A 25790-nucleotide genomic window follows, 5' to 3' on the forward strand; every position below is an offset into this window, starting at 1 on the left:
AGACACTAGGTTGGAAATGAACTCTACAACATTGGGGGAGGGGGAAGGAAGGAATAGTAGGAGAAAAACAAAGGAGGGGGTAACAACGATTGGCAAGAAAGATACTCATTACTCATGTAACTGTAACCCCTCTGCACAGCATCTTTACAATAAAATGCAATTAAAAATACTTATCACTGAGAAACTTTACTACTGAAGAATCTAGAACAACTGAGTGAACACAGTACGGAAGATAAGTTTTCAGGCTGCCTTGGTTGTATGTGTGGCTCACCCTTAGCGTCTTAGGAAGCATCTGGGCGCCCCTCACTCTCTCAGTCCTATTTGCACAGAATCTCCTGACTTCCATTTAAGGAATGAGTGCAGGAGTGGAAGCTGAATCTACTCTTACCATTGGTAACTTCTGGTCTGGTAATAACATATTTTTCTTTACCATCATCCCCACTGCTTCCTCTTCTCCCAAGACACCACTGGAGCTTGGAAACCTTTTGTCCTACAGGCTTACCTAGTGAGTGATGTGAATTGAAATTAGCTATGACCATAGTGCGGCCAAAAATTCTAGAATTGCAAGGTAGCCTTGATTCACCTGTAGGAACAGACTGGATTCTGTTCTTGCCATTCCCAATTCTGTTTCACTTTAGAATTATTTTCATCTCCCTGTCATCTAAAACTGAAATTATCATAAGTTGAACTTATTGTAGATTCTAAAGTAATGGAAACGGGTATAGGAATTATCCGGTGTAATATTTTGCCAATTGTGTTCTGCAGAAGGCCAACCTTGCAAAAAGTGCTCTGAAAAAGGCTCCTGGGGCCAGGTAAATGTGGAGACAGCACTCTCCAGTGCCTTCCTTGCATCTGTGCATGTTCAAGGCATCAGTGTGCACTGTACATAAAACCATGTTAAAACTCATTCTAGCTTTGTGGTTCTTCCTAGATCACAGAATTTCCACAGGAAAATGCTAAGTTTCAAATCTAACTGTCCATAACCTGAAAGCTTGCTGGACACTGAATGTTCTTGGTGGGAACAGATGAAAACACACCACATGATGGCAGTACTTAAAAACACAGGTCACTGAGCACCAGAGGGCTCACGCCTGGAATCCTAGCTACTCAGGAGGCTGAGATCTCAGGATCGTGGCTTGAAGCCAGTCTGAGCAGGAAAGTCTGTGAGATCTTTAACTCCAATTAACCACCAAAAAGCCAAAAGTAGAGGTGTGGCTCAAGTGGCAGAATGCTAGCCTTAGGTTAAAAAAGCTCAGGGACAGTGTCCAGGCCCTGAGTTCCAGCTCCAGGACTGGCAACATACAAACAAAACCCAACAAATGAAAATCACACAGATGATAAAAGGTTTACAGGACTGAAGAAGCAATAAGCTTGCAATTAGAAATGTTTTCATACTCATCTCTATCAGCTCAAAGGTCCCTCCCTTCCTCTCTTCCTCCTTCCATCCCTCCATCCTTCCAAAATATTTCCTTTTTTGTGTCCCAGGAGACTGACATTCATCAAAAGAAGTTTAAGGCTTTAAGATTGGACTGAAATATTGAACTGCCCTATATATAAATACAAAATCCCTGTTCAAAGAGTTTTTAAAAAATATTTTTTTAAGTACAAGGAAAGCTTGTTGCATTCGGAATTGCTCAAAGGCCCAGGTCAAGCCTGGTGGCCTTTGTTGCTATTTTTGAAGTTAGACAAACTGTGTTCACCTAGAGAGGATTAAAATGGCAGATTTGTGTAAGACGAAAATCCTTCAGAGCAGATATGAGAATGCTCAACTGGAGTGTCTACATTAAATCAAACATCTGGATGAAAAGATAAAGCTGAAGCAAGTCTCCACGTTTCCACATGTATCAGGGACACCTATGCTGCTTGTAAGATAAACAGTTTGAGTTACAATTCCCCCTGCATCTTTCTTTCTTTGCTCTTCCCCCTTCTTTCATCAGACCGATAGGGCAGATGGCTACACTTTTATCTTGAATACAGAATAATACTTTGGATACGTTCATGAAAGCAAATGATATATTACCTTAAAAACCAATTGTATGCAAAGAAATGCTGTGTTGTGCAAGGATATGCTGGGGATCATCCTGAAAAGCACTGGAATACTAATGGTGATGATGGTGAAAACACTGCTGAGAGGCAGCAGGGTCTGAAGAACCAGTGCTTTCTTGCTATTGTTTCTCTTTTAGTTAACAAGCAGCAAGGCTTGCTCCTGTAAGCCAATTTCCTGCTTTAGCTTCTTGAATGCTGCGATTATAGGCATGTTGTCACTATGCCTCATATTTTTTTTCTTTCTAATCCCGGGGCTTGAACTCAGGGCCTGGGGAAGGCTGGTACACTACCATTTGAGCTCCACTTTCAGCTGGCCCAGGCTGGCTTCAAACTATGATCCTTAGATCTCAGCCTCCTGAGTAGCTAAGATTATAGGTGTGAGCCACCAGTGTCATGCCCAGCAGCCTACTTTACCCTTATTTAGTACTTTCACTTGAAGGTTTTACAATAGCATTGGGGAAACTCTACATGATAAATATACTTCTGGCAAGCCTATCTTTTTCTTTAGTAATAAAAGGGACAGGCTGCCAGTTGATGTCAGTTGGCAAGGAGAAGAGAGAAGGAGAAGGGACTCTTATTATTTACTAGGTTCTCCAAGAATGTTCTTTCATTTCAATCCTGGTAAAAACCTGTGGGGGGCACAAATCTTATCTTTGTTTTATAGATGAGAAAACTTGATTCAGAAAGTCTTCAAATTTGCTCCCATTTGGGAGTGAGGAGGCAGCTAGTCTGGAATGTGAATGTGGACTGTATGTTCTATGACACCAAGCCCGAGACCCAAAGTACATGTGGATAGAATGAAATTTGTTTAAGAAACATTTACAAGAATGGCAGACTCTGTGCCAGGCGTCAGAATTCTAATACATCTCACAAACCCTAAATGAAATTACTTTAATCAACACTTCAATCTCGTACAAATAACCACATCCAGAAGTATTTAGAGCAGCCTTGGAGGCTCTGCTTTACCATCCTTACTGTTACCACCTACTGCTTTTACATTATTTTCCTCATGCTTCCAAAAATAGAAGGAATATTTCTAACGGCCCATGAGCATTCTTTCTCATTTCCAATCACTAGAAACCTAAAGCGCTGATCAATGTGCAGCAGGATAAAAAGGTTATGAGCGTGAATGTGAGCGACAGACCTCAGGATGGTGTAAATTTGGAAGGCGCTGGCTTTGGTCCATGGTGTATGTGTCAGAACCAGAAGAGATTGTTCCAAATGGCCTTTTATTCCTAACACTGAACTGTAGGCCGACTCCTAAAATATATGACTGTTACTTCTCTTTAATTCTCTAAATCTGTGCTTCACAGCCTGGGATCAGAGCAGAATAACCAAGTTAATGTGGCATTTTCTGATTCTTCTGATTATACGTTATTTCACATACAGTCATATCTGTTTTGTTTGGTCCACCTGTATAATTCCGGGTATTCTATATTAGAAACATCTTCAGGCAATTTGTGCTATCTTGAGGGCATATGATACCTACAGGAACATTTGTTGTTTTCTTGAACTGTTTTCATTTGCTAAATTTGTAACATATAAATTAGTGTTTAGGCTTAATGACAAGTATAGAATCAGTGGTGTAATATCACAAGGAAGTCTTAAGACTCACTTGTGAATGAGCATATGGGCCAGGGCTTGGAGCTCTCAATTATTATTTTTTTAAGTGTCTAATTTGATGGCTATGCAAAACAGAAAACTGTAAATATTGTGGAGGCAAGCCCATCTATTATGACTGGATTTAGAAATGGCTGCTAAACAACTGACAGGGGTATTAAGGAAATAAGGAGGCTAGAGGCTCTTCACTGTACTTGGGTACCAGAGGCAGAAAGAAATTTCTCAAGTTGAAAAGTGAAGCAGGTAGTTGAGTGCAGACAGCTGAGATACCAAGATAGGAGTACAGCGCTGAGTTGAATGGAGAAGTATAATATGGGGGTGGGAGGGGAAAATGCTGAGCCTGCATAAATTATGAAAAAGCCAAAAGTTGAGGACGCCAAAGAACTTTATACTTGGTGTTATGGGTTAAATTGTGACCCACGCCCCACTTCTCACCATTAGGTTGAAATTCTAACCCCTGGTATCTCAGGATGTGCTGGTATTTGAAGACAGGGCCTTTAAAGAGATCACTGAGTGCCGGGCGCTGGTGGCTCATGCCTGTAATCCTAGCTACTCAGGAGGCTGAGATCTGAGGATCGTCGTTCAAAGCCAGCCCGGGCAGGAGAGACCGTGAGACTCTTCTCTCCAATAAACCACCAGAAAACAGGAAGTGGCGCTGTAGCTCAAGTGGTAGAGCGCTCGCCTTGAGCTGAAGAGCTGAGGGACAGCACCCAGGCCCAGAGTTCAAGCCCCATGGCCGACAAAAAAAAAAAAAAAAGAGATCACTGAGTTAAAAGGAACTCACTAGGGACATCTGACTGATGTCCTTGCAAGACAAGAAACTCTGGACATAAACATTCATGGACAACGGAACGGCCATGTGAGGATCAGGGAGGAAGGTAGCCTTCTTTTCAGCACTCTCACAAGAAACCAACCTGCCAGTTCCTTCATCTTGGACTTCTGGCCTCCAGAAATGTGATCAAATAAATTTTGTTGTTTAAACTACTCAGGATGTGGTATGTTGTTATGGCCACATGAACCAACCAATTTGCTTGCTCTACCTTAATCCACAGCAGACAAGCCAAGATGACAGGTGAATTACAAGTTGGGCCTTCATTAAAATCCAGGCATACTTTGGGAAATAATCTGTCCAAAGAAGGTGAGACTCACCACATCGAAGGCAGTAAACACGTGACAGTAGTGGTGATTGGACTTCAAATCTTTTGTGATATAAGCAAACGTTGAGAGGTCTTCAGGGTCTTGGGCAGCACAGGAAATATTACGAATTTCATGCTCAGCAATTATGTTCTGGGGGAAGAAATAAGACATAAATAACCATTGCTTTCCTAGGCAAAACAGCACATTTTAGGACCAAGGCAAGTAACCTGGGGAGCAGGTGCTTTCTTTTCTAGAATGTTCTAGACTAGCAACATTCAAAGTGATTCAGCACACTATCTGTGGGCAAATGTACTCTGGGTCTGGAAGAGATGTTTTCATTTAATGAAAAACAACTTAAAATAGTCATATCCTGGAGCGGCGGCTCCCACCAGGTGCTGTGCACGGAAGCAGGCACTGCAGACGCTTCTGAGAAAAGCTGGGTGGCAGACGCTTTTGCAAGAGACTGTAATTACGCAGCATTTCACCATTTCCATTCCCCACGTCCAGCTGTTGGTATGCAGCCCTGCCTCCTGCTACTTCTGCCCAGGGAGGATCATTTGTCACTCAACAGTGACCCAAGCAGGTGTCCAATTCCCTTGCCATTATGCTTTCCCTGTTCTTTTTCCTTTTTTTTTGAGGTGCTGAGAATGGAAACTAGGGGCTCATTTATGCCAGGGAACATGCGCCCCATCATGGAACTACACCTCCAACCTCTGCCCTCTTCTTGTGACCCACCCTGTCCCCCAGATCCAAGGCAGACACAGCCGCAGGTGGTCTAAGACATAGGGTCAGGACCGGGGGCACCATATTGCAATATTCAGGCCTTGGATGTATGATCATCTCTCCTTCCCTCACCCCTCCGTGTATATGATGGGATGTGGTTTGCTGTTACTGCCTTCATCTTACAGGTGAGAAGATGAGCCTTGCTTGCAGTGCCTCTTGCAGGTCAAGTGTGCAGCTAGGGCTGAAGTCTGAGATCATCTGCAGAAATCAGGCTCTTTCAAAAGTACTTTAATGCTGTTCGTCGACTCTCCCTTTCTATTCTGAAAGAATCTCATTTTTCCTTTCTAGCATTTCTCTGTGCCCCCCCCCTCATCCCATCCCTGCCTGCTTGAGAGTGGTTTAGTACCATTGTCCTGAAATACAAAATAACCACAGAGCATTATTTTTCCTGCAAAACCTGCTAGAAACATTTTTTGTCTGTCAGTTGTGGGGCTTGAACTCTGGGCCTGGGTGCTGTCCCTGAGCTCTTCAGCTCAAGGCGAGCACTCTACTGCTTGAACCATGGCACCACTACTAGTTTTCTGGTGATTTATTGGAGATAAGAGTCTCATGGACTTTCTTGCTGGGTCTGTCTTTGAACCTCAGTCCTCAGATCTCAGCCTCCTGAGTAGCTAGGATTATAGGCATGAGGCACTGGTGCCCATCTAGAAACTTTTTTTTTTAAAAGAAATTAATTAATGAGCTGGGAATGTGACTCAGTGGTGGAGTGTTTGCCTAGCATGCATGAAGCCCTGGGTTCAATACCTCAGTACCACTTAAGCACAAAAAGCTGGAAGTGGTGCTGTGGCTTAAGTAGTAGAGTGCTAGCCTTGAGCAAAAGAAGCTTAGGAACAGTGCCCAGGCCTTGAGTTCAAGCCCAGGACTGGCAAAAAAAAGAGAAATTAATTAATATACATTGTAAAGGTGATGCACAGAGGGATTACAGTTATGTAAGTCAGGTAATGAGTGCATTTCTTTTTGAACAGTGTCACCCCTCCCTCATTTTCTCCCACATCTTCCCTCCTGGCCCCCATTCCCTTCCAGTTGTATAGCTCATTCTCAATATAGTGCCTAGTGAGTGTCACTGCTGATTAGTTCACCCTTTGTCCCACCATTTCCGTGCTCCCCTTGACCCTTCCCCAAACAGGTAAACTTACATACAAGACCAAAGGAACAGAAATCAAAAATGTGACAAAGGAGGAACCCTCCCCCCCCCCAAAAAACAAAAATGAAAACAAAAGGCAAAGTAACAAAAAAACTCTTTTACCAATTCTTGGGAGTTCACGTCAATAAACATCATTTTATTTGATCCTATGCACAAAGCTATTGAGCCTTTGTGATCTTCTCCTAAGAATATCCTTCTTTGGTCTCACTGTGTGAATGCTGAGAGTCCTTTTTAATTTACCTTGTCTGGGTGTAAGTTTTTGTCTTTTACCATCCATTACTTGTAGATTTATAGGCACATTCTAATTTCTACAAATGAGGGAAACTATGCAACCTATGTTTCTTTGGGTCTGCCTTACTTTGCTTAATATAATTTTAGAAACTTGTTTTGATACTTAGTTATATATATATGTGTACACACACACACACACACACACACACACACACACACACACACACACACATATTTTTTGTCAGTTGTGGGGCTTGAACTCTGGGCCTGAACGCTGTCCCTGTGCTCTTCAGCTCAAGGCAAGCGCTCTACCACGTGAGCCATAGCACCACTTCCGGTTTTCTGGTGGTTTACACGGACTTTTCTGTCCAGACTTGCTTTGAACTGTGATCCTCAGATCTCAGTCTCCTGAGTAGCTAGGATTACAGGCGTGAGCCACTGGCACCCGGCTCATAATTATATTTAAAAAGAAAAAAGTTCAATAAGAGTGCAATCTTTTTTATCTTATACTAGCCCACTTACGGTTTTTTTTTGCAGCTGTCATAGATCTAAACCCCTCAATGTTTTTGTTACCTAATTACTGTTAACTGCAAGTCTTAAAGAACCTGTTGGCAATAAAGTTTGCCATGTCTACCCATCAATGCCTAAAAATGCTTACAAAATGTCCTTCCCTACCAGCAACCCCCAGCAAGCACTTCACATCATTTACTCTACAGAGTTGTGTATTTGTGAAGCAATTACAGAATTAACACATAAAAGAAAATTAAGTTAAGACATTCTTCACTGTGGCCTTGTACGCTGACATTACATGCAGCCACTCTGTCAAAAATAACTCAAACTGAAATTGGAATTCCACAAACAAGTAACATTCTTCTACTGCAAGACAATTTCAAAATAAAGGCCACGGTCCTATTCTGGCATTTGGGCAGCATGTCCTCAAGTAGGAAGCTAAAATAGGAAATCGTGCATCTTAAAAAGGAATTTTATTCTCTGAGTAGATCTTTAAAGGTGCAATGCCCACAGGTGTGGGAGAGTTGCATCATTGGGTGGGGGCTGCTAAGACCCTGGGAAGTGTGGGTGGAGTTGGTCTCATCTCTTGAAGATCGATGTCATAGGTAAAGGTAAGGAGCACTGCCTCCAACTTTACTAAACTGGCACTTTGAATTTTGTGGATCCTTTGTCTGCATAGGGTGGATCAACTTCTTGGGGGAATGGTTAGGGTGACACATGCTGGTGATCTGAATGTGTATTTCTTTTTTTTTTTTTTTTGGTCGGTCATGGGGCTTGAACTCTGGGCCTGGGCACTGTCCCTCAGCTCTTCAGCTCAAGGCGAGCGCTCTACCACTTGAGCTACAGCGCCACTTCCGGTTTTCTGGTGGTTTATTGGAGATAAGAGTCTCACGGTCTCTCCTGCCCGCGCTGGCTTTGAACCACGATCCTCAGATCTCAGCCTCCTGAGTAGCTAGGATTACAGGTGTGAGCCACCAGCGCCCGGCTGAATGTGTATTTCATTCCTGGACGGTGCCAGTTCACCTGACACTACTCTTCATGAATGCACTGGTGTGTGGCGGTATCCTGGCTTTAAGCCAAAAAGGTAAAATGGGTCTTTGAAGTTTTCCTTTCTTTCCTTGTCTTCTCCAGAACTTTCTGGAGACCCTTTCTCCTTTACTCTTAGGAGCCCAGGCTGTTTTTTTAAAAAAATTAATTAATAAACTAATTAATTGTTTTACGGTGCTTTGGATTTAACCTGGGACCTCATGTATGTAAGGCAAGTCTGATCTTTAGCATTCTACCACCAAGCTGTGCCCTCAGCTACAGGGCTGGCTTTTAATAGCGCACTGAAGCTTGTCTTCTGTGATGCTCCAGAATTTAAAAACCAGCCTCCTGCAGAGATGGTTATTCCTATTCTTCTCACAGTCTAAGCTAGGAGAAAAGCTGGCTAATAAAAGCTGTATTCAGGAAGGAGAGAATGTAAACCAATGCTAGAATGTGTGCTCTATCATGTGGGACTTCACTGTGGAAACACTGACTTGCCCTGTCTTGTCTACCAGTGTGGGACGGTGAAGCCAGTTCTCTACCTCTCATACAGCTCCAAGGCCAAGGTCTCTGCAGCTGCACCTGGAGACGGGCTGGCTGGCTTCCTCCTTGGTGAAGAATCCAGGAGGATAGCATTCTTTCCTCTCCAGCCAACCATCAACTCAAGTCTCCTCCATAAATTAAAAGGTGCCACCATGTGAAGTTACAAGTTGCCTCTCGGTTTAAAATTAAGACTCTTTGTATGTGATTAACCTTTCATTCTCAGCATGTTCTAGGGAGAAAACAACTTTACAAAGGCACAAAAGAAGGATTGGGGAGAGGCTCATCCTACTGTTCCTTTGGGATAGACAGTTTGGCATCTTGGTACCTTTCAACAGGGAGGGATTTTTGCCTGACTGCTACCCTTCTTGTTGAGAAACAGCTAAGACGGTAGCCTGGCAGGGGCAAGAAAGCATTGTATGATCTGGCCAATGAATATGATGGTTCTAAGAAGGAAAGAGATTACATAGTAACGAAGCCTAGAAACTTGCCCCTCACTGAATCTTTCCATCTGTGCGCCACCATTTAGGGCATTTCTCAAGACTTCCTCCCCAGGCCAGGCTTCTCCTCAGGGAGAGAGTGCATCCATCTCTCCAGAGAGAGTCCCAGAGCCAGGGCAGGAGCCCTGGATGAGGGCTAACTGGAGATGGAGGAATGGAGCAGACTAATAAACTCTATTACTGCTTCCTGATTTTACTTTGGATTTCCCTCAGTGGGCCACTTTGGGCTGAAGACCACAGCACATATACCGAAATTGGTCTTTACTACCTCAGAGCTGCTTAGAAAAAACAGTGGGCATTTGTTTCAGTTAATGTTCTAAATTATTTGATGCCTAGAAAACAGCATAAGCCATGTTTGAAGCCTGCATTTGAAAACAACAAAAACTCAACATCCCTCACTCCCCCCCCCCCCGCCCCCCCACAAAAATACCCAACAAAACAAAACCAACCAAACCCTGGGCTGTACTGTTCCTAATTTAGCCAGCTGGAAGGCTGAGAAGGTCAGCACAAGGAGGCACAGTCATTACTAGATGTGGGAACTAGGTCACCTTCGGAAGACCCTGTAGATCTGAAGAAAGGCCTGTCACCACACCATCACGGCCCTCCAGGCTAAATCCATACCTCTGGCCAAAGGATCGAGAGAAATCCGATGTGATTCCTCTAAAACATTTTCAGACTAAATCTAAGCCAAATTCCATTTTAAATTCAAGATTGTTTTCTGCTTCTTCCTTTTTAAATCAGGGTTAGTGATTCGTTTCCTAAGTTGCTAGGCAGTACATTTATGTGTTTCTAACAAGGCTCTAACCCTTCCCCATGAACTCAGCCAGACCTATTTATTTATGAGAATGAAAGGGAAGAAATGCTTCGCTGGAGAGTTCATCTTTCTCACAGTGTAATGGGGGCTAATAGGAAGGGAAGAGTAATTAACACATAATTAATTATCCCTTGTACTTTAATTGGTGGAAGGTAGCTGTGCAGCAATAGGAAAAGCATGAGGTTCAGGAGTGGGGAAATCAAGTTTTAGTCCTTCTCCATGACCAGCAGGCGGTGTGTCCGTAGGCAGCACTCAGTCAAGGGACGTCTGAGGCCTTATGTCCTGCATGCAGATTAGACAGTTACCTTCATTTTTTCCAGGGAGGTTGAGGGAACATACATTAGGAGAACAGTGTTGGAGAATAAACACTGACTATCAATAGGAAGGTGTCTGTTTGGTTGTACCTTAGTGCGGGATTAGTGGCCACTGGTACATGAAGTGGCAATAATACCTTTAAATTCATGTCTACTTCACAAATCCAGACACATTCAAATTCACAAATCCAAATTCAGACCAAAGTGGCCCAGCAAGACAACACTGCCCAACGGGGGAAATTTTCCAAAGGCAAAATCAGGAAGCAGCAGTGGAGTCCATCAGTCTGCCCCATCCCTGCAGATTCTTCACACCTTCAAAGCCAGTTCCTCAGCTCTGGCTGGTTCTCAGGTTTCTCAACCTTCTACAGTTCAATCCCACACATGCAACACCAATCACTTTTTTTTTTTTAGCCTTCTAAATACAATCTTTTCTCTTTGACTTTCCAAACAGTAAGTAACTACCAGGCTTTTGCCCAAGGCATCTAATCTCTCTCTTCAGTGTCCTACTGGGGAAGATTGCTGACATGGCTAGTCCAAGTGAGTGCCCCTTAGGTCATGAAAGAGCCAACTATGTTGCTGTGTAGTCACTGACAGTATGGCGCTGCTTGCAACCATCCTATGCTACGCACTTTGCTTTTGCTCTAGATCCTGAACCTATGTTGAGACTATACTGCATGATCAGAAAAAGATGCTGGCTTGCTTTACTCGGTGCCTTTAGCTATATGAAATTCACCAGGTATCAGTGGCCCATATGCAACCTTCAGCTACTCCAGAGGCTGAGAACTGAGGACTGTGGTTCGAAGCTACTGGGGAAACAAAGTCTTCCATAGATATTATTGTGCTGATACTTCCCAAGAATATGACTGGTGAGCAGCAGAGGTCTACGGATAGTCATCTTACCACCGGTGAATTGAATCAGAAATACTCCTAGAGATACAGGAGAATGGATTTCTAATCTTTGTGTGTCGACACCATGCTCTGATGGTGCAGGTGGGAGAGAGAGGATTTACTGATGCATCTGCCCCCAGTCATACAACTACTGTATGATGAAAATGGCCCTGAAGGTTTTGGAACTGTCCCAGCACAAATACCCCTTGTTCAGAAATAATTAGAGTCCAACTCAGCCAGACAGTGTCAAACTCATCCCCTGAAAATAGGTTGCTTGTCAAGTTTTTCAAATGCAAATAGGATAGAAAAAGTTGCTCTACATTAGGAGACAAAAATTCAAGTGTCAGACCTTTGGTTACATTTAGATACAACAGATACCAATGAATGCTTCATAAAGTTTTAGAACTTTTTAAACAACTGACTATAATTTAAGGATAAGGTGATTTTATGTACCAGGACTACAGTTGTCTGCAAGAAACAGAAAAACAACTCAATTGAAATTGTTCTAATGGGAGTCTCTGCAATTGCAATCTGACAAAACTAAGTATCAACAACACAGCGCAGCTCAAGTCACCACTGCAGATAAGGCATCTAGCCTGAATATCCTGTGGCTATTGTCAACTGTATCTAATGCCATGCTAGAAGCTTTCTGCCTACGTTTCAGAATTTTTTCTAAAACTGGGAGATTGTTTTCCAAAGAAGATTTGGGGAGCTGAGGCTTACCTTGCTAAAGATGCAATGATTTTTCAGAAATCCAATTAAAAAAACTTCTAATTGGTTGTCTCAGATGTCCAGGTTTATTATAGACACCAAAGAGTCACTGTGCATGTGACTTTCTCTGATATTTACATCTCGTTGCTTTGGCCCTAACTTACTGCTGATTAGCTTCACCATTCCTTTATGACTTTCCTCCAAAATGGAGTTGGAGAGGGAGTTTAGGTGGGAGCTCACAAAAGGCAGTATGGAAAACAAATGCCATTCACTATTGGCAAGCACCTCATTTCTCTTTTAGCTGAAGGGATTAGGGAAATAAAACACACAGACCTTTAAGAGCTCTGTGAGGAAGAGCAGTTAACTTGGAGTTTATGGATGGTGACGGTGGTTATACTCAAGCTTTCTAGTGAGGATTTTTGTGGTCTTGACAAAACTCAACCCAGTTTCCCACGTTTGACCTCAGAGCTGTGACCAGTTCACATGGTGAGCATGACACGTAGGGCCTGAGCTGCTTTTCTGATTGTGATCCCCAAGAAAATCAACAGCTGAAGCTCTCTTAACATCTCGGTAGTTGGGAATTATGGCAGTCACAGAATAAGGAAAGTCAGAAGCTCTGCTCCTCAGGTCAGGTGTTCTTCACAGGTATGAAAGGAATGAAAGGTACCCGGATCTCTAGAGGTATGCAAAGGCAAATGTTCTAGTTCTTCATCTAGCCTCTAACTTCTGTAACTGATTTTTTTTAACTGCTTTAATGTTCTTTAGATCCAAGAGAACCTGCCAGATAAGTAGGTGGAGTCTATTAGAGAATCATCATGAAAAAGAGCAAAATATGTACAGCAATTCTAGTTCCAGTCTCTCTCTCTCTCTCTCTCTCTCTCTCTCTCTCTCTCTCTCTCTCTCTCTCTCTCTCTCTTCTCTCTCTCTCTCTCTCCATTATGGAGAGTGATTAAAATGGGAATACTAAGATTTTTAGATCACACACTCAGGATGGTATGTGGTGTTTAAACTAGAGCTGTGACACCTACCTTATTTGTTGCATCAATAAACTTGACTCCTTTATATGAGACTGAAAGAATAATAGTAGGGACCTTCTTCATTTGCTCTGTAGACTTCTGAAATTAAAATTAGAAAGCTGTTAGAGCAGGATGTGTTGCATGGCAACTAAAGAACATAATCTTTCTTCTTGAAAGATAAAAATGAACACAAGCTAACACACACACACACACACACACACATACACAAAGCTCAAATACTCTAATTTAAGTGTTTGTCTCTCTTGGGATTAGCTATGTTTTGGACTTTTAAAGTCCATGTCTTACACTTGAGGATTAAGCAGTGTGGTCATTGGCCAGCTGCTTCCTGTGGGTGGAAAAGCGTCCTTCTCTCAGACATAGGAGAGACAATGATTCTGTATGCATTCTTCTGACATGGGTCGAGCACATTATATTTAACTCCATTGATGTACTGTACATGATCAAAATATGTGCCAAGCGGCCCCTTTCCCCCCAGTCACCCTCATTCTTCAAGGCACAGGAGCTGTTTAGATAGGGGCTTAAAACAGGGATTTAAAACAAATCCTTAAAAAAAATTCTTTTTTCAGTACTGGGGATTGAACTCAGGCTGTTGCCCGAGTTTCTTTCTGGTTAATTGGAAATGGAGTTTCCAATGACTTTTCTGCTTATGCTGCCCTCACATTTTGATCCTCTGGATCTCAGACTCTTGAGTAGCTAGGATTATAGGCATGAGCTACTGGCGCCCAGCTTGTGAGTTTTTCACAAAGCTGGTCAAATCCGTGGAAGCTGATAGCAAATTTATAGCAGACTCACATGTGACTCCATAGTTCATAATACTGTCCCATGCCAGCTAAGCCCTCCAGGAGCCATCTGTATCATGAGCCACAGCAACACAGTCCAGGTAACCTACTTTATCAGGCAGAGCTGCTATATTCCCTTAGGCTAAGTGCTTATGATAGATGTTCATGCCAGTTTAACGTGCTTAGGGTTTGTAGCTACTTCAGTTTTATGCAGCTGCAAAGAAGTTTCTCTGTAATTGAGTCTGTGCCCTTTTTGTTTATTTTCATCATTCATCATCAGTGACCAACAGTCTGTTTATTTCATTTTCCTCCATGAGTATTCTTAATAATCACATTAGATACCAAGAAGAACTTACCTGACAGTTAGCCTGATGGATTTTCCAAACAAGACAGGTGAGAACACAATAGGAGAGAAAACATAAAAAGGTGAGCTAGAGGAAACCATTTCAATAATTCACCAACAGCATAAATTCATGAAAAACTAAAGATGTCACAAAGAGAATAGGCTCTGCAGATAGATGCAGATACAGTGACACTGTTATTTTAGAAACTGCTGCAGGCTTCCCCAGATTTCGCCTTTCCTTTTCATTCTGTTTACTGCATTGCACAGTCTCAGAACTGACACACAAGAATCTTCTGCTTTAAGCTTTCTGCATCCAGCTGTCTTATGTGTATTAGAGGAATCAGGAAAAAAGAACTTTCTTATCTCTCCATTTATATTATCCAACGTTTCACTTTTAGTTCTGAAAGGTGCCAGAATTAGATAAAGTATTTAACTGGTGAGTGAATCACACTGAACTCAATAATGACAATTCTATTAGAATCTTTCGCTTGACCTCCCTAGGAAAGGTATTTCACATTGTTCTGATCATTTTTATACCAGCATCTTTTTGAGAGCTCTCATACCTGTCCTGGAAACAAAGGGATTTACTAAGAGCAGTATTTGATATTTATTGTGCCACACAGTATGGGAACAAGAAGCTCTCTTGAAATGTTTTTAAACTAGTTTCAAAATTACCTAGACTCACCAATTTTCTTTTGCAGTTGCTGAAGAGAGATATTATGAAAATGGAATCAAGATTACATACTTTGATATCCTTAATGATTCTCTCAATGACTACTTATAAGTGTGCAAGACAAATCAAAGGCAAAGCTAGAAGAAATAACATGCAGTATCCAAGTTTTAAGGCAAAGCAGTGGCTGAATTCTGTAAGGAGAATATTGTCCGTGGAAGCAGAGACAATAGTCTGGTCCACTGAATTATGTGTGAAGAACTCTTTGTAAAGCATAACAATGGGTTTTAACAAATCACCTTGCTCATATCTTGCCACATGAATACTCTCTCATGGAGAGGTCTTTCAATAACATGAAACAATACACAGATAACATCAAAAGGAAAATATCAATATTTTATTTAGTATTAAGAAAGATCCCATTTGTTATTGGTTCAGCAATTGAGTGGATATTTTGGGTTGCTTACTGTACTCACTGGAAAAGCTGAGTCCATTTTAAGGATGCCATATTGTGTGCAAGTGTCACTGCTGGCAATGGCTGCCTGAGTGAGAGGTGTGTTGAGGCTGATGAACCTGCCACTGGGTTCAACAGGAGAGGAGGGCTGGGGCACCATGAGCCCAGGGCAGTGAGGGGAGAAGAAGAATGGACACATTAACGCCATTCTTGGCTGGTGGAGCATGAAGAACGGCCATGATGCAACAACAGGAATATGACGAGAATGCGTCTGGAGCAATAAGCAGGAAAGGTGGCACCTTGCCTAAGAAGACTGGGCAAGTCTTCATTCATTCATTCAACCAATCAATATTGACTGCTTAGGGTGACGAATATGAATTTTCCAAGTGGTAAGAGAGGGGAAAAAAGGGCATTTAGCAGCAGACCCCTCACCACGCTCCAGCATGTTATAAGTGAGAAATACTGTGGAGGGTGGAGGTAACTGGTGGGGAAGGAGCGTGACATAGTATGTTTGGAGTTGTCACTGCCTCTGCCAAAATGGGACCCACTGGATGCTTAATTAGGGAGTGAGGCAGCAAAAAGATAGTTCTGGTGGCTGGATGGAGGATGGAAGCTAGATAGATGCAGGGAGGCAGGAAGCTGTTTCCAGAAAGCACCTAAGCTGCATTGACACAGAGGTGATGGAGCGCACAGGGAGGAGGCTCCATACTGATGAGGATCTGTTGATTAACCCACTAGGAAGACGAGGAAGCCATTAGTTGAGACAGGAATACTGAAGGAATCATGCTTTTGCACAGAGATAATAGAGGTACTTTTGCAGATGCTGAGGGCGATAACCAGGCAAATCAGACATGAGGAGCTGATCTGGAAATCCATCTGCCTAAAGAGGTAGGTGAGGAGATGGAAACAGGCAAAATGGCTTAGAAAAAACAAGACTAGAACTAAGAATCACATCTCAGCAGAAGGTTCTTCTTTCCTTCCTTCCTTCCTTCCTTCCTTTCTTTCTTTCACATTGTCTCATGTAGAAGAACTGTATTTTTCTTTAAAAGTTGTATTTACTGTTATTATAAAGGTGATAAGTATATTGATTTTTGGACAGTGTCACCTACTCCCTCGTTCTTTCCCAGCTTTTCCCTTCCTCCCCCCCTACAAGCCATACAGTTCATTTTCAACACAGCGTTTAGTGAGGACCACTACTGTATTTGTTCACCCTTTGTCCCTCCATTTCTGTGCCCCCCCTTACATTCCCAAAGGCAGATAAACAAGACCAAAAGAAAAAATGAAATGGCAACGAAGAAAACATCTCTGTTTCCATTTCCTGGAGTTCATTTCAATAAATATTATATTGTGTGATCAGATGCGCATGGGCATTATGCCTTTGTGTTCATCTCCTGAAGACTGTCCTCCTTTGGTCTCATTGTGTGTGAATGCCTAGAGGAAGCTTTTTTTTTTTTTAATTGTGAAAATACCGTACAGAGGGGTTACAATTACATGGGCAAGGTATGAGTACATTTCTTATCAAGCATTGTTGCCTCCTCCTTTGTTTCCCCTTCCCATCCCTTCCCATCTCCCCCCGCCCCGACCCCAGCACTCCCCACCCCCCATCCATCCCCCCCACACCCCCCGCCACCCTGGCCAAAGTTGTAAAGTTCATTTTTCGACATAATGTTTTGTACATCTCATTGTTGCAATGGGAAGCTTAATTTTTTTTAGAGCCAGTGAAGGAACCTTTTGAAATGGGGTTGGAAGATGGCCACAGACGACACTACAGAAGCCAAAGAGGAATGGCTTAGATGGTGCCCAATGTTCTAAGGTCTAAAAATGGTGCCTAGTACAGTGGCTGTTACACATAAATTGCTAATTTTTTGGGGGCATGCTGGATAAATCCCTGGCTCTAGTAGCAAGGAAGATTTGTGTTGGTCGTGTGGCTTGAACTCAGGGCCTGGGTATTGTCCCTGAGCCTCTTTTCCTCAGGATAGCACTCTACCACTTGAGCCACAGCTCCACTTCTGGCTTTTATTTTTTGATAGTTCACTGGAGATAAGAGTCTTACAGCCGGGTGCTGGTGGCTCATGCCTGTAATCCTAGCTACTGAAGAGGCTGAGATCTGAGGATCATGGTTCAAAGCCAACCCCAGGCAGAAAAGTCCGTGAGACTCTTATCTCCAATTAACCACTAGAAAACCGGAAGTGGTGATGTGGCTCAAGCAGTAGAGTGCTCGCCTTGACCTGAAGAATGCAGGGCTAGGGCCCAAGCCTAGAGTTCAAAAAAAAAAAAAAAATAAAAGTCTTAGAGACTCTTCTGTTGGGGCTGGCTTCAAACTGTTATCCTCAGATCTCAGCCTACTGAGAAACCAGCTACCAGTGCCTGGCTTAGTCTGTTTTCTTTGCTTCCTTTTTCTTTCTTTCTTTCTTTTTTTTTTTTTGAGCCAGTCTCACATTATAGTCCTGACTAGCTTCAAGCATTGGAAATCCTGTTACCAGACTTGGCCTTTTGTTTCTCATTTTCAAAGGCAAAATGACCAGTATGGGAATATCCTTTTTCTGAGGACCTGGATTCCCTGACCTCCAAGTGCATTTTCCCAAGAAGGAATGAGAAAAGAGAGATTTACAACAGTGGGCACTTCCATTGTGATTGGATGTGCTGGGTGGAGGTCTGAAGTGGTGTTCGTGTTCTCTGTGGAAATGGTTTGTGCGTGGGTCAGTAGAAGGGTGGGGACGGGGTGGAAGAGTGAAGCAGCCTGTGGGGGGCACCCCACATCGTTCCCCTTCCAACACCCTGCTCACTCATAGTTGAAGCTGAGACACGTCTGCTGGGAAAGGCATTGTGCATGGCACAACTATAAGCCAAGGCGTAACTATTAATTCTACCGTAGAATACTTTCCTTAGATAGCGTCAAAGTTTAATTATTATATTCATTTTCAGCAAGTAAATTAAAATAGGATCAAACAATTATGTTTGGTAGCCCTCAGTGACTGTCAAATGATGAACAAAATATACTACAACAAGCAGCACTGTGCTGGTTCTACGTGCGGAAAAGCTAGCTAGCTTGTGGGGATTTGAAGGCATTAAAGTTGGGCCATAAAGCATCTGTGTGAAGTGAGCCCCTCCACCCTCTGAAACTCTGTGTGAAGGGCATTTTTAGGGAGGCTTCCCAGGCCTCCTGGCAGGCAGGATGGCCTTCTTCCTGCGTCCTCATCTCGATGCCTCCGCACTGGCTCTCAGAGACCTCTGTTTCCCTCACTGTACGGGGAGATATTTGAGAGTCTCCCACACTTGTCTCGATCTGTCTCCCCATAATCACTACGAGGTTGCTATCTTGCACAAAATTTGCTAAATATAGCTATTTCAGAGGACACAGCCTTATCTGCTGAAATTCAGGCCTGTGAAAGGAACAAGCCGAGGGAGTCTTCTGTAAGGAGCACGACATCCATGATATAAAGAAAAGGCATCATGTCAGCCTTGAAACACACAGCCTTGAAACAAACTTCTCAGGGATGTAAGTGCCCACAGGCAGAATGGAGGCCTTGGAGGCACGGAGGAGAAGGTAGACACGACTGCAGGGTGAGCAACGAGCTCCTGTGGAGTGGAGGGCTGTGCTCAAAGATCCAGTGAGTAGCCAGCCCCAAGGGGAGCAGGGTGACTGTCAATTCCTCCTCAGGACAGGGGCTCCACTTGCAGGTGAGGAGGAAAGCAGCAGAGGCTTCTTGGAGGGCAGAATAATTACTGGGGGCAAAGGGAAGTTGCTCTTTAAAAATACTTTGGGCTTTCATGTTACTAGTCACCTAGGACTGGGAAATGAGGCTTAATGATCTCTCAAGGGCTTTTCTGGTCAGAAAAGCTCTTGGCACAAAGGCTGCCACAGAACCTAACTAAGACGATGCGAGCAGAACAGGCAATGGGGAAGCGGCCGTGCTGACCACTTCTTATTGGAAGAGAGGAACTCATCAACTGTGGCTGAAGTATGACAGGGAATAACCTTGTGTTCTCCATCCCTATTCTTCTACCCTCAGCAAGGCAGTCCATCAACACAGTGTCCTCAGCAGATGCCTGCGGACCAAGCCAGTGGCTCTCCAACAAGGAGAGCCTGGTGAGTAAGATAGCTTCTTCTGACTCAGGGAGTGGAGGTAGGGCCTGAGAATTTGCAATTCTAATCAGTGTCGAGATGCTGCTGATGCTGCAGGTCTGGGGCTTACACTTGGAGAAGCTGATCAGTTTGATTGAAAGTCACTGTCAGAACTGTTCTCTGCTCCTCTGCACATAAACTTGGTGCTGCAGCTCACATTAATTTAGAGAGAAGCTGGTTTATCAAAACAGGCTTTCTCCACTTGACAAGTGATTTCCAAAATTCCGTGGTTAGCATTTAGCCATAGCTCTTGTTCTTCAGAGCAATTAGTAAGAATTATTTAATCCTTTCATAGTTTTGCTCAGGGACTGTGAAAGTAGAACATTCCTCACAAAAGAAAGAGACTTGGAGTTGAAGGCAGATTCTAGCTAGAGTTTCAGTCAGAGGACCAGGCTTCACAGTGACAAGCATGGTTTCTCATCAAGTCCCCTGTGCTCCCTCTACCAGAAGAGGAGCAGACCCAGATAACAAGCATGTGCATTGGGGAAGTGGGCCACAGACACCAACAGGTGCTCAGCGCTACTCTAGGAGAATAAACAAACACAAGTTTTCTAGAAAGCAATTTTGCAACAGTTGTCCAAAGTTTCAGCTGTGAATGCCCTTTGACCTAGTTGCTCTCTATATGTGGTGGATTTTCTAAGGAAATCATTGGAGAGATTACAAAAGATTTAGGATACAATGCTTGGCAAGAAATGTACTCATTGCCTTACTCATGTAACTGTAACCCTTCTGTACAGCATCTTTATAATAAAAAAGATTTAGGGTAGAGGATGTCACCCAATTTGAAAAAAAATACAACAAAACTGGAAATGATTCAATAATCAACTGAGGGGGGGGGGGTAGGAGGCTGCATTTCAGTTCAACTATGGACTGGAATGATGTAAATTTTCCAAAAATGAAGAATACTCATTGGGAGAAAAATATTTCAAAATACACTGTGGTTTAAAATAGGGAGTAAGCAGCAGGTGTGGGTATTTTTGTTCTCCAGTAGATATGCCATGAACACACAAGTGAACCATCTGAAGTCATGCATGAGCGAGGTGTTAGCAGTGAGGCATCTCCGTGTCTGAGAGGCAAAGCTACAGTTGTTTTCATTTCATCCTGCTGGTCAAAATGGACAAGAACGTATGCATCTCACATTTGTAATAGTAAACAGAATGAAGTTATAAAAATATATGATTTTTGCTTACAAAGCTTATCGTAAGTATATGAAAAAAAAATGCACTGAAGTTTTTAACTCACTGTAAGCGCAACCTTGGTTATGGGTGTGTGTCTTGTGTGTGTGTGTGTGTGTGTGTTTGTGTGTGTATGTAGGGCCATCTTGACTTTATGATGAGTTCCTGCTTTGTGTACTGCAGTGAAGGAAAAAGGACAGAAGGGGTTGGGCGTATCAGTGCATACCTGTAATCCCAGACACTTAGGAGGCAAAGACTGGAAGGATCCTGGCTTTAGGCTAGCCTGAGCAAAACATTAGCAAAACTCCATTTCAACCAAGGCAGACATGAGGTTCATGTCTTTAATCCCAGCTACATGAGAGGCATTAATTAGGAGGACTGTGGTCTGATGCCAGCCTGAGGGAAAAAAGTAAGACTCTCCTTGACAAGGAATTTAAAGGAAAAATGGAGTAGGAGTGTGGCTTTAGTGAATGACTAGCAAACAGGAGGCCTTGAGTTCAAACCCAAGGCCAGTACTGCCAAAGAGAGAGAAAAGAAGGGAAGGTTAAGACGGAGAAGAAAGCGGAAGGGGGGGGGGGAGAGGGGAGGGGTAGAGGAGACAGAGCATGCCATAAGTTATGTCTGGATTTCTGATGTGCTGTGTGGTTTGCTGTTGAACCGCTGTTTAATTACCTCATTTGTAAAACAGATATGTTACGGCAATCTCTCTTTGTAGAGCTGTCCTGGGATTACGTAAGAGAATTTAGTGCTTAGCACAGTTTGCTCTGAACATGGAGGCACTCACAAGGCCTCCTTGTAAAGCACCGCAAGCCACTGGCAAAATAAAGCAGGAGCAACAATGAGCATTCAACACAACAATATATCTAGTTCAAACATGATCACATAACTAATGAATTTATACAGGGTCCAGTTATGTAGCCCGGGCTGGATCCACCTGCCTCAACTTCCTCCATGCTGGAATTACAGGATGGGACTATTGTGCCCTGCCAACGACAACCAATTACGTTGAAATATTTGGAAAGAGAATTTTCAACAAATGAATTTAGAATTAGAGACAGAGGAAGCTCATAAAATATTTCAATGATATAGGTGTAGTAGTGGTGTCACATGGGAGAGAAGAGCTAGTAATATGAGCAATAAAAACAACGGTAAAATAAAGGGTTCTGGGACAGGAAGCTGCCATGGGTGCTGCTTAAGTCTTCTACTGGGCAGTCCCCTGAGGAAATATGCATAAAGGAAGCAGTGGATGTGAGCAAAGCTCAGCAATACGGAGTCAGAAATGTGGCTGTTGCTTGCATATACTTCTATTTTAAAATACCATGCTATCAGAGAAAGTAAGATTGTACAGAGCATTAAACTCAATATACTGAACTATCCCTTACAAAATAGCAGATGTTGCAAGGTGCAGCGGATCAAGCTAGATACATGAAAGCAGAGGTGTGTGTGTGTGTGTGTGTGAGAGAGAGAGAGAGAGAGAGAGAGAAACAGACAGACAGACAGAGACAGAGAGAGAGAGAGACAGGGAGAGAGAGACAGAGAGAGAGCGAGAGAGAGGTTCAAAGCCAGGCTGGGCATCCAAGCTCAGGGGACTCCATCTTAACCAATGGCTGGTCACACAGGTGTGTGCTTGTTACCTCAGTTCTGCCGGAAGCACAGTGGCTGCTTTCCCTTATCCCCAGGGATAAGGGAAAGCACAAGTAGGGAGATCGTAGCCTAGGCCTGCCTGGGAAAGAAAAGGAGACACTACTTTGAAAATAATCAACACAAAAAGGGACTGGAGGTGTGGCTCAAGTGACAGCTAGCCCGGCAAGTTAGGCCCTGAGATGACACCTCAGTAACATTAAAAAAAATGTGTCCTAATAGTATATTTAATTTAATTAGGAAAGCAATGAAGTGCTGTCTATTAGTGATAATTAAACCCTGGAGCAAAATTCAGGGTTGGGGGTAGGGTATGTATAAGACTAGGAAAGCAAATGGAATAGAACTGCATCAGGTCAGAGCAAATCCCCATTCACCAAAAACTGGAGGTCTTGGAATCTTCAGGTTGGAATTCTCCAGACCACTGAATGGCCAAAGCAATATACTTCTTACTGTGTCCTATTTGGTCCTGCAGATGGACACATTATTTAGAAGGGGTAACTCCAAACATAAAGCTGCAAAATTACATTTACTACCTAATCAACAGTTTCCCTGGTTTATTTTTTCCCCTTCTTGGCAATGGCCAAAAAATGGAAATGGAAATAAAAGTATGCATCAGCCGCAAGGTTCTTCCAGAGAATCGAACCCTGTGCATGTCCTCTGCCTTGGAACTAAGTTACGTTCAGAAAACCAGACTTATTTGAATCATAGCTCTAAAAAGTCCTAAGATTTGGGATACTCTTACCTACTGTATTCTAGAAACTCAAGATTCTATCTTCTACAAAGCTGGGAGATGGTGGATTACTGCCTGTAATTCTAGCTACTCAGGAGGCTGAGATCTAAGGATTGAGGTTCAAAGCCAGAACGGGCAGGAAAGACCATGAGACTCTTATTTCCAATTAACCATCAAAAAGCTCAAAGTGGAGCTGTGGCTTGAGTGCTAGCCTTGAACAAAAAAGCTCAAGGTCAGTACCCAGGCTCTAGGTTCAAGCCCCAGACCAGCATGCCCAAGCACGTACCCACGAAACCAACACAAATCTATCCACAATTTCCTACATTTCAACCCTTTGGAGGAAGAATCTAACATGTTTTGAAATGTTATTAAACTAGGCACTTTACGTGCCATCACAACATCTGGTCAGGTAGCAATTACAAAGCAGGTGCGAGGCTCCAGTGTACCAGGCCCCTGCTTCAGGTGGTATTTATGTGGTGCAGTGTGAGGTATGACAGTAAGGTTCTCTCTTCTAAGGGGAACATGTCAGGAAGCTGATCATGCTGAGCACCCCAGGGCCAATGCTCCCCTCAGGAACAGTTCCAGCAATGAAGACTGTGCATTTAGCCAGATAACCCAACCAGCAACATAAAAGGCAGCACTAAGTGACTCTGTTCAGATTAAACACATATCCTTTACAACTCTTCACACATCAGTAATATGTTTTTAGATTAAAAACATCTTAAGTAGAAATGTCTGTAAAGCTGTCATGGTAAAGAAAATAAGCAGCCTGACTGTACTATTAGGGAGCAAACTAATTTGTAGAAATCATTCCACCTAAAAATGCTTCAATATTAAAGGATATTTAATCTGGATTCTATTAAAGAAAACAGCAAAAGATAAAACAAATTGCAATTTTACTTATGAAAAAATATCAGGTTTTAATGCAAGCTCACATTGACTCATATTCACTAAACACAATTTAGAAGCTAATCTTTTTTATTTTTATTTTTTATTGTGAAAATACTGTACAGAGGGGTTACAATTACATGGGCAAGATAATGAGTACATTTCTTATCAAGCATTGTAGCCTCCTCCTTTGTTTCCCCTTCCCATCCCATTCTCTCCCTGGCCCCCACCCAACCCTCCTCCCCCTGCCACCAAAGTTGTAAAGTTCATTTTCGACATACTACTTGTACGTCTCATTGTTGCAATGGGTTAGAAGCTAATCTTAAGAGTTTGCATCCAGGAAAAGAAAAATCTTAAGAGAAAAAAAATGCATACAAATGTTTATAGTATCCTTGTCATATTTACCAAAACTTGGAAGCAATCAAGCTACAATAGTGAATGTTTAGATTTTAATGCATCTGTCAAAACTCAGAACACTGTACAGTATAACATCATGAACAGACTCCAATGCAAACCATGGGCTTTAGTTAATAACGTAACATCAATACTGGCTCATAAATGTGAGGAATGTACCATGCTAATTCAAGATGTCAGGAATAAGGAAAACCATGAGGGTGGTAGCAATAGAGGGAATGAATAAAAACTCTGCTCAACATGCATACATTTGCATACATGATATTTGTCTTAAGGTTATTAAGATTAAGATGCTACTTGCCTAAAGATTTTTCTTTCCCTGGATGCAAACTCTTAAGATGAGCTTCTGAATTGTGTTTAGTGTGAGCATAATCAATAGAAGCTTGCATTAAACTTTGATACTTTTTTTTTCCGAAACTGAATTTTCTGCAGCATGAAGCTACTTCATGTGATAATGGTGGATACAGGTCATTATCACTTTGTCCAAATTCAGACTATACAACACCATCCTACAGTAACTGTGGACTAGGGTAATCGGAGTATGGATGCAGGCTCATCAGTTAAAACAGCTGAACCACTTTGGGAAGAGATGCTGGTAAGGATCTCTGTATGCTGGCAGGAAATCTCTGTATCTTCTTTGCATTTTTCTTTAAATGTAAAGCTGTTCTAAAGTCCATTAAAATAAAGTAGTTTAATTTTAAAAAATCTTTTTTTTTCTCTTTTTGGTCATGGGGCTTGAATTCAAAGCCCGGGCCTAGTCCCTGAGCTCTTTTGTTCAAAACTAGCACTTTACCAATTTGAACCATAGAGCCATTTCCAGTTTTCTGGTGATTAACTGGCGATAAGAGTCTCATTGACTTTTCTGCTCAGGCTGGCTTTGAACCTCAATCCTCTGATCTCAGCCTCCTGAGTAGCGATGATTACAGGTGTGAGCCACCCAGTGCCTGGCTTAATTTAAAAAATTTAAGGAGAGTTTGAAGGGGTAAAAAGACTGATCACAGAGAGAGAAATGGTATGATACTGTAGAATGATGGGAAGTAAACTTCTATAGAATATACTAGTTTGTTTCATCTTTTCTTTTTTGTGTATGTGCCACTTCTGGGACTTGCACTCAGAGTCTGGGTCTTTTTTTTTTTTGGTCAAGGCTAGTGCTCTACCACTTGAGCCACAGCTCTAACTCTGCCTTTTTGGTGGTTAGCTGGAGATAAGAGTCTCACAGCCTTTCCTGCCCAGGTTAGCTTTGAACTATGATGCTAGATCTCAGCCTCT

At 42.6% G+C, this 25790-nt stretch overlaps 1 protein-coding gene across 15 annotated transcripts in view; it reads right to left on the bottom strand.

Annotated features, from left to right (window-relative positions):
- Positions 1-25790, bottom strand: part of Anks1b (ankyrin repeat and sterile alpha motif domain containing 1B) — a 946206-nt gene that overhangs the window by 17512 nt on the left and 902904 nt on the right. For all 15 annotated transcript variants that reach the window (XM_042693313.1, XM_042693310.1, XM_042693321.1 and 12 more), the window contains 3 exons: positions 14437-14448; positions 13293-13379; positions 4816-4953 (listed from right to left, as the gene is read on the bottom strand). In XM_042693313.1, coding sequence (XP_042549247.1) covers positions 4816-4953; positions 13293-13379; positions 14437-14448 — 237 coding nt within the window. The remainder of the gene's footprint in view (positions 1-4815; positions 4954-13292; positions 13380-14436; positions 14449-25790) is intronic.

The sequence above is a fragment of the Dipodomys spectabilis genome, unplaced genomic scaffold, assembly GCF_019054845.1.
Source record: "Dipodomys spectabilis isolate Male_0828 unplaced genomic scaffold, ASM1905484v1 ptg000163l, whole genome shotgun sequence".
Lineage (NCBI taxonomy): Eukaryota > Metazoa > Chordata > Mammalia > Rodentia > Heteromyidae > Dipodomys > Dipodomys spectabilis.